The 17,183-nt window shown below is 58.7% G+C and overlaps 2 protein-coding genes across 4 annotated transcripts in view; one reads left to right on the top strand and one right to left on the bottom strand.

Moving 5' to 3' along the window:
- The window catches only part of DNAH17 (dynein axonemal heavy chain 17), a 104,777-nt gene extending 103,820 nt beyond the window's left edge, over positions 1–957 (top strand). For both annotated transcript variants that reach the window (XM_047833654.1, XM_047833655.1), the window contains one exon: positions 509–957. In XM_047833654.1, the coding sequence (XP_047689610.1) occupies positions 509–756 (248 nt within the window). In that variant the 3' untranslated portion in view covers positions 757–957. The remainder of the gene's footprint in view (positions 1–508) is intronic.
- PGS1 (phosphatidylglycerophosphate synthase 1) overlaps positions 469–17,183 on the bottom strand; it is a 34,799-nt gene continuing 18,084 nt past the window's right edge. Inside the window, exons 8-10 of one of the 2 annotated variants that reach the window (XM_047833683.1) lie at positions 9,385–9,533; positions 4,604–4,733; positions 469–601 (exon numbers count right to left, since the gene is read on the bottom strand). In XM_047833683.1, coding sequence (XP_047689639.1) covers positions 4,614–4,733; positions 9,385–9,533 — 269 coding nt within the window. In that variant the 3' untranslated portion in view covers positions 469–601; positions 4,604–4,613. Of the gene's footprint in view, positions 602–4,603; positions 4,734–9,384; positions 9,534–17,183 lie in introns of those variants that run through there. The other variant, XM_047833684.1, reaches the window with a different exon arrangement.

Genomic DNA, 17,183 nt, shown 5'->3' with positions numbered 1-17,183 from the left:
CGTGTTTATTTTGGAATTACAGACAGGAAATACAAACACCATTAACAGGATGAGTAGAAACAGAGCAGTCTGGTTAAAGGCAAATGAAAGTTCCGTGTGCACATACATGTAATCACGTGCACTGTGCGTGCACACGTAGGCTAGACGCTACATATGAAGGGCGTCGGGGAACGTTAATCTCCCGTAACATTCAGCCGGAGGTACGATTTCCTGCCACCGAAATTAAGAAGGCTGACGGGTAGGTTCTGGAAACACCACAAATGTAAACGGGTGGCCCCGAGAGCTTTAGGCTGAGCTGTCCCTCAGAGGCACGTGGCGGGGTCCCGGGGGGCACCGCGTGTACCGCATCCCATCCCGGGCCTCCGCTCACGGCTCCGCTTCCAGCCACCCCTGTGCCAGTCCAGCCCCGGCACCCCGCCGGCCCCCGGCGTGGCTCACGGCCAGCACGCCACACGGCGCCCGGGCACGACCCCACGGGCCCCCCTGACCTCGCCGCGCTGTCCTGCAGGAGCTCGCTGGGACACCCAGACCGGAGTCATCGCCGAAGCAAGGCTGAAGGAGCTGACGCCAGCCATGCCCGTCGTCTTCATCAAGGCCATTCCTGTGGACCGCATGGAGACCAAGAACATGTATGAGTGTCCTGTGTACAAAACACGCATCCGCGGCCCCACCTACGTGTGGACCTTTAACCTCAAAACCAAAGAGAAGGCGGCCAAGTGGATCCTGGCGGCCGTGGCCCTGCTCTTACAGGTCTAGCCTGGCTGGCTGCCTGGGGCCTGCAGCAGGCCCCCCGCTTCCCCAGGGCCAGATCCGAACCCTGACTTCAAACGGACAACAGAAGCTCAATCTTGCAAAGGCCACTGATTTTTATAGAGACTGCAGGTTGCTTTTTGTTCTAACCCAGGCACTTTAGAACCACGGAAACGTGGCCTAGCCAGAGGGAGGGGACAGTGTGGAAGAGCAGGGCACGGTCTGAATTAAAACAGCAAAGTCACTTAGCTGTGCTTGTTTGATTCACGGGGGCCGGCCTGCAGCTCAGCACCGGGCAGCCACCAGGGGCCTGGCACGGGCTTGGGGGTGAGGCCCCAACCCCCAGATCCCGACCTGCCGGAGGGGCAGAAGGCCGTCGGGTTTGTCTTCTCCCACAAGTGGCACACAGGCTTTGGGTGCGGGGTCACACCCTCTGGCCTGAGGCTATACGCACGCCACCCGCCAGTGAGGGGACAGGGTGTTCCCTCCCAGGAGCTGCCACCTCTACACAGTCCCCTTCTCCCAGAGACACGGGACCTCTCTGGGTTATGACAAAGCCCCTCCCGTCACCGGAGTTTGGAGACCTGCCACTCCAGAGGCCACTTCTCCCTCAGGCGGAGCTGCACCTGCCCGCTTTCTAAACCGTGGGAACAGAACATACCAAACATGGACGCCGGGCCCCCCCTTAAACATGTGTGTCCTCGGAGGTCACTCACGTGTCATTTCCACAATAGCGGAGTCCATGGGTCCCTTCTTAGCGGACTCGGCACCTTCCTTTCCTCCTGCCCTGGGGTCCCCTCCTCCCCGGCGGGGGGATTCGGCCTCCACCGCCTAACTGCGAGCCGGGGCCGGGGAATCCTGGCTTCCAGACAAGTGAGGCCTCCCCGCGGTGAACCGCGATCCAGGGGACGCTCACGGCAGCGGACGCGGGAAGACCGATATCCCCGTCCCTTCGGACAAGCCCTCAGCCTGTTTGTGTTTCAGGCCTTTGAACTTGTCCGGGGAGACAGGACTAAGAACCGTCCCCCCAGGCACACAGCCTGCTGCACACGGCGGGGGTGGCCGGGCTGGAACGACCCAGCTGACACCACAGGCCCGGACTTTCCGTGGCTGTTCCAGCTATGTGAGCGGGCTGCCCTTTGGGGCTGGCTGGGATAGCGGCACAGACAGGACGGAGTGACGAGCCAGAAAACCGGGGCCACGGGGAAGACAGCCAGCCGGGCCCACAGGCCCCAGAGAAGATGGTCTCCGGGGAAGCCCACAGGCCAGCGCTCAGGCTCAAATGCGGAGCAAAGGGAGCCCTCTGGGAGTATCGGGCTTCAGGCCAGGTTCCATCTGATCCTGAAGTTTCGTGAAAACTTTTTTCCAAGCATTCTCACCAGAGCCACAGGAGCGGAGACCCCCAGAAGACCTAACTCAGAGGGCGACAATTCACAACGGCCCTGGGGCCCGGGAGCTCACAGAAGAGGGAAAATTGCCCATCAAATCCTCCCGTGGGGACTGAGGGTCCAACCCCTTTGGGGCCGCCCCTCAAGGCAGGCAGGACTCTGGGCCACCGGACCAGGCTGCCGGGCAGCCACTCTGCCGGCCAGGAGGGGTCGCTGCTGCCCTTCGTGTCGGAGACAGAGGGCCAGGGAACCAGAGGGGGCGCCGGAGGGCCAGAAAGCCGGCCACTTCTCAGACTAGAGAGAAAACTAGTGGCCACCAGGCAACTCATTTTTAATCCCTGGTAATAATCCCCAAAGGGGAAGGCTTTCCAATTTGCCTTTAGAGCCTGAAATAAAACAGCAATTTATTCCACACGTATTGTGGGTAGCCAACAAAATTATCTCCCAACTTTCCAAGAGATGATTCACCTTTGGGTTGCAATCTGGTGCCAGAGGGGGGGGGGGGGACAGGGAGTGGGCTAGAAGCCCGCCCTGCGTCTGAAGGTGCCAGCCTGCAGCGCCCCCCTCTGCACCAAGCCCCCACCTCCTAGGGGACCGGAGGGGCTGGCGGAGAGTGCAGGGCTTGGGGGGGGGGGAGGGGGGGGCAGAGCCGTCTTGAGGGAATTAACAGAGACAAAGGGAGCAGCTGAGTGTGGAGGGCATAGGCTCGATTGCTCAAGCCAGGCTGTGGCACAATGTTTACTCTGGTCCCACAGAATCTGCAGGAATGTGAACGCTGTTTACCGAAAGCCTCTCTCCAAACAGAAACCCAGTGCCCTGGCACATTCTTTTGGCTTCTCTAGTCTAATTGTCCCACAGGACAATTTAATAACTAGTATGAAGGCAAACAGTGTTAACTGATGTGCCACTGCCCCAAAGCAGCAGAGCCACGGCCCCGACCCGATTCCCAAACACGACTCCCACCCACTGAAGCCTGCACGTCTGCCGGCCCTGGGGAGGGGGAGAGGGGAGGGGAGAAGGGCTGCAGATGCTCTCTGTCTAAGACGAGGCGCCACAGCGCCCCGTGCACACGGCCAGAGTGTAGATGAGGCCGGCCTTCCAGAACCCACGAAGGTGACCGCCAGCCCCAGCAAAAGAGACACACAAAGGTGCTTCTGGGGCAACACGCAGCGGTGGAAAGCAATCTGTCCCCCCCACAAAGGATGGGCCGCCAGACCCTGGGGCTGAAAGGCCTTCTCTCAGGAAGGCCTCTCTGTGCAAAAGGTTCAAGCACCTGGAGATGAAGAGATTGGGCAGCAAGGTTTTGCAATCTGCTCCTGAAGACAAGTGGGGGCGGGGGCGGGACCTTGGCCTTTGACAAATCTAAGCAACAGGACGTGAGTTTCAAAGATGCCCCGCTGTGAGGCGTTTAGAGCAGATCCAATAAAAAGGGGGTTCATTCATTTGCAAAGAGAAAAACCTGAGGGGAACCCACAGATGAAAGGAGGCTTGGCTGACGGTCACCGCACAAGTGTGGACCTTAACCGGAACTTCAAACACATGGAAAAAATTTAATGAAATAAAAATACTTCTAAGACAACTGCAATTGTGAACGCCTTCAGGGTATCTGATGACACTAAGGGATTCCAGCTACTGTCTCAGGTGCCACCCTGGTGTCCTGTTTGGGTGGGGTTTTTGGTTTTTTAACAAGAGACACAATATCTAGGGGGAAGGGAATGGCAACGTACACACATTCTTTAGGAACATGGGCCACTACGTAAGTATCAAAAACCAAAACCCGATAAAAGAGTTAAAAGTGGCTGCGGGGGAGGGGGAGGGGAGCGCAAGAGGGCAGGAAACAGCTGCAGTCTGTCAGTTTTCTAGCCGTACTTTCTAAATTTGTGTATTATGTGAATAAAATCAAAAGTAATTAAGATAGAGGAAAAACTGGACGATGAAGTTAAATGCGATGTGGTCTTAAAGGCAGAAATGTGGCTCCAGCACCCAAGGGACCCGCTGCCGCCCGAGCCCCACCCCCCCTTCCCTGCACCCCCACCCAGGGCCGGTCCCATCCGGGGCGTCTAGGGGCAAGGGCAGGCTCACTCGGGAGAGGCCCCCCCCTCTACCGCCAGCTGCACCCGCCAGGCCCCCCCCCCCCCCGCCTGGCCTTCCCGCAGCCCCGCTCGCGGCCGCCTGAGGACACAGCCCACGGCTCCGGGCACCAAGCGGCAGCCTCCGTCCCTAGATCCCTAGTGGCAGGCTCCTCCTGAGTGGGCAGAGCGTGTCCAGTCTCCGAGCGCCCCTCCCGCTGCCGTCGCCCCGGCCCCGCTCCGTGCCGCCCAGGCCGCCTCACCTACATCCAGGCCTCGAAAACCTGGATGATGACCATGGTGACCCGAGAGACGGAGCCCTCGGGCCCCCCACCCAGCCCGAGGCGGAAGCCACCAGCCCTCCCCCCCCAACCCCGTGGCCTCGCCGGGCAGCACCTGTCCGTCCTCAGAAGAAGTTCTTGATCAGCGGGGTCACCATCTTTACCCACAGCTTCACCTGCCGACTGGGCTGCTCGAAGGTGGCAGACGATACCACGCCTGAGCACAGGTAGAGCTGCTCCTGCTCCTGAGGAAGAGGAACAAACCATCAGGGCCTCCCGCGGCGCGGGCCGGAGGACGCGACATGTGGAGCCCCCCAGGGGCGGGAGGGGGACGCTGGCCCGTGGGCCACCCCTTCCCTGGCAAACAAGCTCGAGAGCCCCGGCTTCGATGCTTTCGGAACGCACGGGTGTATGGAACAGGCGACACGGAGGGAAGTACAGCCGGTAGGAAAAATACTTACAAGTGACCCCACTAAACGAGGTAGAGCAACTCACGGGCACGATTTTTAATTTTAACTTTTTAGGACTTTTTAATTTTTTTTAAAGTTTATATTTATGTTTGAGACAGAGAGAAACAGAGCGTTGAGTGGGGGGGAGGGCGGCGGAGACACAGGATCCGAAACAGGCTCCAGGCTCCAAGCGGTCAGCACAGAGCCCGACGTGGGGCTCGAACTCATCAACCGCGAGATCGTGACCTGAGCCGAAGTCGGACGCTGAGCCACCCAGGCGCCCCTCAAAGACAAGAGTTTTAAACGGGACGGTTTTTCTTTTCTCAAGTCAGCAAAAAGTGGCTTTGTGATATCGTGACCCTGTGCCGACAAGAGGTCAAGGAAACAGGCGATCTCGTGCACTGCTGATGGAAACGGGTCACGCCTGCTTTCTAGAGAGCAACAGGTATGAAAGCCTTAGGAAGCTCTGCTTGTAAGAATTTATCTCAAGAAAGGGGCCCCTGAGTGGCTTGATCAATGAAGTGTCCCACTCTTGATTTCAGCTCAGGTCACGATCTCACAGTTCGTGAGACTGCGCCCTACATCGGGCTCTGCGAGGACAGTGTGGAGCTTGCTTGGGATTCTCTCCCTCCCTCTCTCTCTGTGCCTCGCACACTCCCTCTGTCTCTCTCTCAAAATAAACGTTTTTTTTTTTTTAAAAAAGAATTTATCCCAAGAAAATAACTATGCACTCAAGATTTTTGTATGCTGATTATCTGTCACAGCAACATTTATGAATAGGGGAAAAACTGGAAACCACCTAAATGTCCAACACCAACTAGTCAAATATAATAAACCCCCAAGACAAACCAGCATTCACCACGATATAATCGTGTTCTAGAAGAAACGACACAGAATATAATCCTAATGTCGTTAACAAGAAACAAGCTATGCCTCTCACAGGCACAAAAAATGAGAGGGAATCCTCAGAATGACTTCCATGAATGGAGGAGGAGGTGTCTTCTAAGTTTTCTTCATGTCCACGATGAATGTTTACTTTATACTTAAAAACAAAATAAAAAACAAAGAAGCCTTCTCTTAAGCTGTGCTTAGAATCTTTGAGAGGAAGCTTTTTTTTTTTTTTTTTAAAAAAAACAATACACCCTCCAAGTCCTGTGTTCCCATTAATAAGGTAGTTGAAGAAGCAGCGGGAAAGTGACCCTGACTGCTTCCACCACTCAGGGCTGAGACAGCGATCCCTCTCTGGACCTTGCATCACTCCGTCTAGAAGACACCAACTTCATCATAAGGACCGACTATCCCGCAACATCATAAGGACTGGACCAAACGGCCTCGAAGACCCCGCCCACTGTAGCAGCAGGGGGCACCAAAGGGAGCTCGGGGAGGGCGCAGCCCATGGTGCCAGGGAGCTCACGCTCCCTTCCTGGGGGCAGCGACGCCCCAGCGAGAGCAGGGCAGAGGACACCTCACCCTCCAGAACACGAGGAAGCTCTGGGAAGTGTCCACGTGGAGGGCTGGGCAGACCCGGGGCCCCAACTGCATTTCTCCTGCATGGTTTTCAGGCTCACGGCCTTCGCCACACGGAGCAGGGCACGGGCGGCACGACTATGCCGGGTGGGCTCTTCTAGGACAGCTCTCACCCTCAGGCCTCCTAACGGCAGCAGCGAGGGCCCCAGTCTCCAGCTGGACGTGCCTGCCAGAGCCGCCTGCTGCTCGGAGGGCCGGTGTGCAGATGTCTCCACAGACCCAGCTTTATGTGTTCAGATGGATACTCAGCCGAGAGTTCAAACAGATTACCAGAAACACTTAAGTTTCCTCATAGACCCCACAACGGGGCTGGAGAAGGAAGTCAGCTGATCAAGGTCACAATGCTGTTCAAGGGAGTCTTTCTTGGGTCACAAGTGGTAAACCGTGTTCTCTGAACAAAACCAGGAAGCTTTCAGTTTTTATCGTGCGTACTAAGTCAAGGGAGGGACTTCGGATTCTGATAAAAATACCTCTCTATTCCCAGGGCCCAGCGTGCTACAAATAGGACCCTTCCCAGTATCCCAAGGAGAGCAGGGACATGGGCAGCCGGGGTTTTAGGGACTTTCTGGGCTGTGGGGCCACTGTATGGCTGGGCAGCCCCAGGATCAGGCACTATACGGGCCACCTGGCAGGGTGGGGGGAGGGCGAAGTCCCAGCATGCAGGCATACAGGTGGAACTGCCTAGAAATGAGTCTCCGCACTCCAAAGCCACAGAAATCAATGTACCCCTGAGGAAGGGAAGAGCTAAGAGCTGCAACAACCCTCCCACAACCCAAAGCCCCTGGGATTCAGGTTTGGGAAGAAAAGGAAAATATCCCAAATATGTCATTTAGGGAAAGAGCTGCTGACCGCAACCCGCCGGCTTTTCTCAAGATCCAGGATGTGGGTTCAATCCCCTTCCTTGGGCAGTGGGGGGGGGGGGGGGGGGGGGGGGGGGTAGCGGCCAGTACGAGGACCCTGGGCACAGGCCTGGGGGACGCGCCCCCACAAATCAACCCAGATTGTGGAGAACTCGTCCCGGCCCGAGGCCAAGTTCACACCCACAACTCTGTGCTGACCTAGGGCGGAAGTTCACGCAAGTCCGGCAGACCCCGCCCGGGCGCAGCCCTGCCCCTCTCACACCAGTGGCCCCGACTGGAGCTTCAGCTCTGAGGCTTCCTCATTTTCTGGAAGCCTCACGGTAGCAAGAAACCTGCTGAGCAGATCGGATTCCGCACCGGCCACCCAGAACACAGCCACCGCCACTTCCTCTCGCCCCTGGTCGCGAAGGCCTTCCCGGCACCAAGGCCCCACTGGCCGCTGACAGGATTCCCAGATGGCAGAAGGCAGGTCCCAGGGAACAAGGCAGTTACCGTTTCCTTGTCCAGCAACAAAGGCTCCAACCGTTTCGCAACACTAATTCCCAAACACTGGAGAATAAAAGCTTAACAAAGTCAATAGCCGAAGCTTCTGAGGTCTGGCCTACAGCAGCGTTATCTGTATTCCTATGACTCAGGAGGGAAGCTGGCACCTTCCATGGAAAGGCTTTGCTGTAAAGGTCACAAATTCACGAGCCCACAGCACCGCCCTGGTCTCCCGCACAGGCACAGCGCTGGCACTCTCCGAAGTCCAGCAGCACTGCCACAGGCAGGCACAGAGTCCCACGAGAGCACCACGGAATGCTCAGGAACTTTCTGTTTTCCTCTGAATGTAAAATGAAATATTACACCACAGAAGGAGGGCCAAGACAGCTGCTGACTCTTTGGGAACCACCCTGCGACCTGCCCCGGTGAGGAAACCAGGTTCTCCCCACTGCTGCTTCGGGCCCGAGCCGGCCGGCAGCACAGGGCCCAGGGTCTCCAACCCCAGCTCAGGACAAAGGGCTGCTCTCCCCACTTCCAAGTGGGTCTTCCAAGGGAAGCAGGAGGATCCTCGATGGGCCACCTGTTCCCGATGGCCAGCATACCCCGTGCCGAACCACCAGAGCACGCCCCACCCCCCATGCTCAGGACAACGCTGGCCTCTCGTCGCGGACAGAGGAACAGAAGCCCTGTCCCAGCTGCGAGCACGAGGAAAATAGCACAATGGTTCCAAGACGCCGAAAGTCCCCGAGGAAAAGGGGGCCTGTTCGGCCAATCGCCATCCCCCTGCCAGGGGGAGGGAGCTGAGGCAGCCAAGGGTTTCTGCTGGGTCCCACACATCGTCCACCTCCAGACTCTGCAAACACACCACGAGGGAACCCGGCTGCTGGCTGGCACACTTCCAGACCCTCCCCATCACCTCCTGCGCCTTCAATCCCAAGCCAGAGCACTACCAAAGGAAACCACCGGGGAGTGAGATGGAACCCAGGTGATCGGTGCACAGGGACGCTAGGGCATATGAACCTAGGAGCAGGACTGTCCAAGCCCTGGCAATGACTCAGTTTGCCACGAAGCCCCTCTGCACTGGCACTCAGGGCTCCTTACGAGGTCTGCCTCTTCTCTGCATCCCCTGGCAGAGACACTGGCTCCCGGAGTACCCTTCCTGCCTGCGTGGCAAGCCTTCCTGCTGAGGCTGTTCACCAGAGGCCCCGAGTGAGGCTGGCTCCTCCCCCTGGTGGCCCTTCACACGGACGGACGTGCGTTCTTACAAGAGGCTGGGGACCACAACGGATTCCTAATCGGCATCCACGGCCCAGTGAGAAAACAATGCTCTCCTCCCGCACTGAAAGGATCCCCCCGGGGCTGTGGGGTAGGGGCCCCTCTGGGGAGCGGCCACATCTCAGGGCGGCCCCGCAGCAGGTTTCTCTCGGGACGGCCACCAGCAGACTGGGAGGACTCGCTTCTTTCTCACGCGGGAGGCGATGGCGGAGACGGCTCTCGGGGGACCCGGTGAGGTGAGCAGGGCCGAGCACCCAGCTACCCACCCCTCACCCCAGGAAATCCCACTCGTCCCAACCAACCTGGTGAAGCTGCTGCTGCAGGGCCCGGCTCTCCGTCACTATGGCGATCTGGGCCTCCAGGTCCCGGTGAACTGACCTGTACCCAAAATTAGGAGAGCCAATCAACGTGAGGCAGGGCAGGCTGCTCCCTGCCAGGTACAGCCAGAGGCCTGCAGGGAAAAGGAAACGTGCAGACAGGAAATGAGCATCTGCTGAGAGCCTCTCCATGCTTCGCTTCGTTCAACCTAAGGGGAAAGCAGCCCTGCCGGGAAGGAGCGGTCGGGCAGGACGTGCTCTCCACCCGGGCACTGTCAGGAGGGCACGGACCCCCGGCGTTCCCAGGAGGCCGCCTCCTCCTCTCTTGCCCAAGCACGGCGAGAAGTGGGCTCTCCAGGGAACCCCGGAGGCCGCTGCTCAGGTTCCGCTCTCACGGCCCCCGTGCGGCAGCCCCTCCCGGAGACCTCAGGGCCCCTAGGCCCCCCTCCGAACCGCCTCAGCCACATCTTGGCCACTGAGACGCGGAACCCACCCTGGCCAGAGGCTCCGCGGTCCTGCCACGAGCACTGAGGGGACGAAGTAAGTGCACCAGAGTCCAGTCCGTACCTGCTTCTCGGGAAAGACACCCCCCCTGTGCTAAGAAGGTGGACGAGGGAACGGCAGGTTCGTCCACCCAAGCCCGCAGGCGCAGGTCCCACGGGTGTGACAGAGGCTCTTGGTAAGCACAGGTTACTCCGTTCTGCACCCCTTCCCACCTAGGGACGCGCGATTCTCCGACTCAGGCTGCCGACACATCACGCCCAAAGGGACACCAGAAGTGAGTGGCTGCTGGGGACCCGGGGACATCCAACCAGACAGGCAAAGCCCACGAGAGGCCAGCGGAGGAGAGAACCCAAGAGGCGCCGTAAGCTTCCGTCCCACCCCAGAGAACACTGTTCCCCCTATCTTGCCAGGAGATGAGCCAGCCGACGGCACAGCCAGAGAAAAGGCCGGGCACAGGATGAGGCGATGGGGGGTACAGGGTCCTGCCTCGTCAGACAACAGGCAGGTCTTCCACTGTGTCCTCCCATCCCGAGTCCCAAGGCCTGCCCGGACGGCCCAGTGCCCATCACAACTACTTCTGAAAAGACTGTCCCAAACCTGACCTCCCCGGGACATCTACTGCCCTAGACTTCCTTCCTCCTACGCGACCCCAGACCTGGGTCTGGCCCCCGTCTTTTCCTGCATGTTACACCCAGGACACTCAGCCCAGAAAACCCAGCCCAACATCCGGTGCCCAAGTTGGCCGCGGCTCCCCCGCAGGGTTCCCCTGCTCAGGGCCAGCCTCCTCACACCCTCCCACCGCCGCTGGTCCCTCCTCTGCCAACACGGCCCTGTCAAAGGGCCCTCGGGTGCGCATGACCATCGTGAGCGAATCAACGACGTACTACACGCCAAGGAGCCTAAAATAGAAGGCCATTTCCTAATTCTCACTCAGAGCAAGAGCATTTCCAAGAATATCTTGGGTAAGAGATGACGGTGCTCTGCTGCCTGTTCCTGTAATGTGCTCGACCCTCCCCCCCGCCCCCCCCCACACAGGGGCCACATCAGAGCTGCTCGCCTGCCTGTATCGCTCAGGCAACTGCACCGTCCCATGGGGCCACTGCCGCACAGGCAACCACTCGGTTCCCCTTATCTCGTGTCAAGAGACCACGGGGCGGGCCAGATGCCCAGCGAGGTCCACTGGAATGGCTGCGCCTCAGCCACTGCAGTTCTGGCTCTCTGCCTACGCCAGGCTCCGCCTCTCCTGCCCCTCCTCTCCACGCAGCCTGGAGCTGGGGGGACAGGGCCAGGGACAGAGGAAAGGCCGCCTGCCATCGCTGTTCCAACTCTTGCGATGGGCTCAGAAAGACTGAAAGGCACCGGGGCTGCTGAGTGCCGCCCATCCAGCTGGCTCTCCCAAGCCCACTCTGATGGGACAGGGCCAGTGAGCGGCAGGGAGGTCCGACCCCAGCTAAGGCTGATGTGAATCACACCATCCTGAGTGTGTCCGTCCAAGGCTCCTGGACTGCGGGGCCCGGCGGGGAAGGCCGACAGGACCCGGTCCTGTGTGTACTTTTTATTCCTGAAATCTGCCTAAACGTAGACGGCTTCCTCCTGAGGCAACCTAGGGGCCAGCCACGGGAGGTGGGCGGCCCATCCCCGGCCCCCTCCGACGGCTCCTTGTGCCCGCCACCACTTCCCAGCCTGCTTTCACTACCGGCCCCTGAAGAGCTTCCATAGACCCGTTTTTCCTAATCGCCAACCCCGAAAGCTCTCTTGTTCTCTGATGAAGGGGAGCACGCAGCCTGTGACCGCCCCACCACCTTCCTCTGTAGGCCCACGTGGACCACGATCTTTCTCCACCCGGAGGACGTAAAGACCACAGATGGTGAGGCCCCGCTGTACCCGTGCCCCAGGGGCTCAGGACGCAGCCCCAGGAACAGCCAGCCCCTCTGGGTGCAAAGCTCCACAAGGCAGTTGTCTCACCCCTGGGCCAGGCCCCCAGGACAGTGGGAAACTTTCATTTGGGCAGGAGCTACAGCGGGTGCATCCCTGCTCTGGGCCTGAGCGGGGGAGGGGAGGGGCGGGGGCTCAGGGCACTTCCCAGCAGGGCCATGAGCCTGTTATCAAGGCCGGGGCCTGACCTTTGTGCTAAACACCAATCACTCTATGACCTACCACACTCTGCAGCCGAAGGGACCACACTGACAGCACAGAGGGGACTGGCTGGGGACGGTCCTCAGGCCCTGAGAGAGCATCCTGGGGCGGGGGGGGGGGGGGGGGGGGGGGAGATGCAGATGACTGGACTGAGACCCAAGGCTACTGCTGGCTCCAGGCTCTAGAAGGAGAACCCCTGCTCCCCCCACCGCCCCTGGGGCCACCTCTGCTGCTCTGCCTGCACCTCCAGTCCCTTCAGCACGCGGTCGGTCCCAGCATCGTGCCACAGAGTAAACCTGGTGACTTGATGGCTCCCAAGGTGCTCACTCACCGGGCCTCTGGGCCTTCCTGATGGGCCCCGGCCACCTGCCAGCCTCACTGCCCCCCAAGGCCGCCCCCCTCACTCGTCACGCCTCTCGAGGTCTCGGGGCTTCACATTCCTGCTCCCTCCGCCCAGACCCTTGGGCCGGGGACTGCGTTCAGTGTCCCGTCCACACAGAGGCCTTCCCGACACCCCCATTTAACAGATCTGTTCCCTCCCCTTGCTCTGGTCTTCTCCATAACCCTCTCCACCACTGGACATTGTATCTGAATAGAGTCATTGGCCCATTATTTGTTTCCTATTAAACCAGACATCCTGAGAGGACAGGGGCTTTGTCTTGTCCCCAGTGACTTATTCCCAACCTCAAATGCTGCCTGGCACACAGCAGACACTCAATAAATATTTGTTTACACAAACGAGGCTAAAAGTGCATCTTCTGACACGTGATGATGAAATACAAAAAGCTCTGAGTTCTAAAGCGAGAGCTCAGGAACGCTTCTGAGTTTCACTCCAAGGAAACATTCTTTTTTTCATCTTTTTTTTACACTTATTTATTTTTGAGAAACAGAGTGAGACAAAGCGTGAGCGGGGCAGGGGCAGAGAGAGGAGGAGACACAGAACCCGAAGCAGGCTCCAGGCTCTGAGCAAGCGGTCAGCACAGAGCCCGATGTGGGGCTCGAACCCACGAACTGTGAGATCATGACCTGAGCCGAACTCGGACGCTCAACCGACTGAGCCACCCAGGCGCCCCAAAAAATTTTCACTCATGCACCCCTCCTTCATCTCTGCCACAGTATTTGGCAATAAATTTCAGAGGCTCTCAGACCCGTATAAAAATAACAGGGACCAGGAGACATCACAGCCTTGCGCTCAGAGGAGTAAGCACCCGCCTGTTACACTCCGGGCCACAAAGAGGCTGTCTGCCCTGGTGTGCACCTGCTGGCGCCCAGGTGAGACACACGTGCCCTGGGCACACAGGGTGCGGCTGCCCGGCCTGCACTGCAAGCTCACCTTTGGGCACTAGGCCAACCGGCAGCCTGTCGGGAAAGCAGTAAAAATAGTGACAATTCTCACAATCATTAACAGATTCCTCTGTCAGCAGGAGCCAGAAATCTCTTAATCCCACGGCCCTGCCCCGCCCTAGCCACACACCATGCTCTCAGTGCTAGGATACCACACCCAGATGAAATCGAAGCCAACACCTCAAAACTCATTTTCTGATCCTGCCCCTGAAATGTCCTCCAGCGTGGACGTGGCCCCTGCCCGACGGGGCTGCGGCGAAGCCGCGTGCCTCTTGCTCCAGCCAGAAGCCCCACAATGGGACAGCAGATCAGGCCACTCCCCTGCTGGAAGCGGGAGAGGTGAGAAGCAGGCCACACACACACACACACACACACACACACACACACACACACGGCACCCTCACTCAGGCACCCCTGGGGCTGCTGCCTCTCCAAGACCTCAAGAGGTTAGCTTGTTGGCACGGCACGTGGCCGATACGGTGCTGACGACCGCCGAGAAGGCCACTCTGCACCTGGCCCCTGTACCCCACTCTCCACCAGGATCAGGTTTCAAAGGGGAATCCCTGTAGCAGCCGAGGTGTCCTTCGGTAGGTGGGTGGAGAAATAAACTGTGGTCCATCCAGACAACGGAATGTTACTCAGCACTAAATGCCAAGAGCTGTGAAGCCACGAAAAGATGTCGGGTTTACGAACCTTAAACGCACCTCACTAAGTGAAAGAAGCCAGTCTGAAAAAGCCACGGGCTGTGTGATTCCAACTGTATGACATTCTGGAAAAGGTGAAAACATGGAAACAGGGAAAGGACCAGCGGCTGCCAGGATTTGGGGGGAAATGGGAGAGACGGACAGGAAGCACGGAGGGTGTTTAGGGCAGTGAAACCCTCCGTATAATACAGTGACAATGGGCACATGTCCTCCTCCGTGGGAACTCATGAATGCACAAGATGAGCCTCAATATACAGCGTGGACTCTGGGTGATACCACGTGTCGACGTCAGCTGATCGGTGAGAATGATTGCGCCTTTCTGGTGCCGGATGCTGACGGGAGGGAGGAGGCTGTGCGTAGGGGGAGGGGGGCAGGGTAAGGGCAATCTCTGTGCCTTCCTCCCAATTTTGCTCTGAACCCAAACCGCTCTAAAAAAAATTAAGTCTCCTGGAAGTAAATGCATGAAATAAGAGTATAAATTGTCATTTAAAAGGGAAAAAATAATTACTTAGGCCGTGAAGGGCCACACGGGGCACTAATGCCCACGCAGTAAACCAGAGCAGGTACGGAAAAAAGAAACGTGGCTGGACGCCCAGCGCCTCTTCAGGTGACCCGCCGGCAGCACTCGTGGTGTATCCTGCTCGCGGAACCTCACCCAGGCTTCCAGACTCCAAGTCTGGTGCCTCCTCAGCATTCCGAATGGGTGGCCTTTGCAAAACCCCGAAGAACGCTAGACAAACCACGTGGCAAAACTCTCTGGGGTACGTGCCTTTAAACAGTGGAAGGTTTCTCTGGTACTTTGAGGCAATGTGAAAATGGGGAAGAAGGGCACCCGGGGGCTCAGTCGGTTGAGTGGCCGACTCTTGACTTCAGCTCAGGTCGTGATCCCGGGGGTCGTGAGACCCAGCCCTGGGTCAGGCTCCTCAGTGAGCACGGAACCTGCTGGGGATTCTGGCTCTCTCTCCCTCTGCCCCTCCCCTGCACACTCTCTCCCTCTCTCCAAAATAAAAAAATAAAGTAGATAAATAGATAAAACACAATAAAAAATTTTTTAAGCGATCTATGCTCCAGTCTGCTACGGGATCAGCCAAGCATGCCAGTGAAACACGCCTCTACTCAGGAGCCCACCGACCAGGACAAGTGCTGTTTCCACAGCTACCTTGCTCCGTCTCTCCAAAGACGCCTCTGAACCACCGCTTGACATCCTCACACTTGATAGGCAGGAGAAGACTGAAGGACGCCCCCCAGCCCTTGGAACTCCCTGCCATTCCCTGGCACCTGCTGACCGGTGCGGTCACTTCCACGAGGAGGATGCCACCTCCCCCTCCCACCCCCACCTGTTAGCTTCCTGCGGGCAGGGACCACGCAGACTGTTCCTGCATCGTCACACTCACGATGCCACAGGTAGGTGCAACACAGAGCCCCTCCCTGCCCGACTCCTAGGGGGCATGGCGCTGTTGGACCCACAAGGATATGCACACGGCGAACGTGGGGTCCAGCTCCCTCTCCTCACCAAGGGCTTCTGGGAGCATGAGGAGTCGAGATCAGCCAGGCCCGTCCTGCGGGGGCCTGGATAAGGCCATCAGGGTACCGGCTACTCAGCCATCGACAGGAGCGAACAGACGCTCCACTTGTCCCCGGGCACAGGCCTGGCCGAGAGTAGACAACAAACCCAGCCCTCTCCCCCACCCGCACCTGGGCTGCCTGCTCCTCTCGGAGGCCACTTCGGGGAGAGTGAGCATCCAGGGATGAGCCAGAAAAGGGGGCTGACTTAGGACCCCCGGCCAGTACCGATCACAGTCACAGGAGAGGATCTTGGGCTCTCCAACACAGAGGGATCTCTGACCCCTGGCTCCTCCTCACGGGCCCATCCCCCATTCTGTTTCTCACACACGTGCCCTGGGATCCCCGCCTTCCCCACTAACCCAGTGCTCCCGGGAGTGCAGGGCCCCACCCGAGGTGGGGGGGGGGGGGCAGGAACATGCCAGTCCGGGAAAAGGCGAGACGCACTGGAAAAGCCGGTTGGGTGTTTCTGTTTCAACGGTAACCGGGGAGTCGCTGCACGTTTATCAGCGCGGCTTCAGGGAAATAACCCCCAGCCCGGTCACAACTGTCAGGCCAGGCTGAGCTGGGAGCCCTGAATGCCAAGGGACCTCCTCGCTGATCTCACCACGGGACAGACCGGGAGCGGGCGCCATCTAGGCGGACCCCACACAGCTCCCCAGGTACTCGCGTCCTCTTGGAAAAACAAAGCTTCTCCCGCCGTCCAGCTGTCCGCCTTCGATACCCCACACCGAGGCACCGCTGTTATTCTCAGAAGTAACGAAACCAACCCTGAGATACTTCTCACACCCTCGCTGGCTTAGCCCCACCTGTGCGGCTCAGCCCACCAGCGCCAGCACTCGGGGACAGTTCACTTCCACACCCAGGGCCTCCGAGCAGGAAGCGGGAACCACCCTCGAGGCCAGAAGCTTCACCCTTCTGAGCTGTGACAGTGATTCTTGAGGCATCAGAAACTGGAGAGGTTTTTTTTTTTTTTTGTGTGTGAATGCCATATTGGATTCGTCCCCGAGAGAGCTGGATGCAGGTCTAGGGCAACGTGGGCGTCAGTATTTGTCAAGTACCCATGGGTGAAGAGCACCGATGTAACAGAAAGAGTCCCACCCAATGATCCCCAAGGGACCTCAAATCTAAACAACACAGACGAGCGGCCGTGGCTGTCTGCAGCCCGGACTCCCAGTCCGGGACCAGAGGTCAAGGTACCGCCGTCTGCTCCCTCCTCGACCAGCCCTTGAGCGAGACTCCAGGGCCAGCACGAGAGCACAAGGGGCCTCCGGACCACCAAAGAGAAGCCAGAAAAGCCACGTCCGTCACTCGTGGCCGGGGGCTCTCTGCGCCAGTCGCTCTTCCTCCAAACACAGGACTATGACCCGTGGAGCATGGGAAGGAGTGACTACACGTGAGGCAGGTGCCCTCGAGGCATCAAGCAGCAGCGGGGACAATCCCTCTGCGGAGCACACGGTTTTAAACCCGTTTATCCCCGTCTCAGACCACATTCCTGGGATTACGGCACGTGTGGGCTGCCCCGGCAATGCA

The sequence above is a fragment of the Prionailurus viverrinus genome, chromosome E1 (genome assembly GCF_022837055.1).
Source record: "Prionailurus viverrinus isolate Anna chromosome E1, UM_Priviv_1.0, whole genome shotgun sequence".
Taxonomy (NCBI): Eukaryota; Metazoa; Chordata; class Mammalia; order Carnivora; family Felidae; genus Prionailurus; species Prionailurus viverrinus.
Note: the sequence above shows the minus strand (reverse complement) of the source record. Positions and strands in the feature narration are given on the sequence as shown.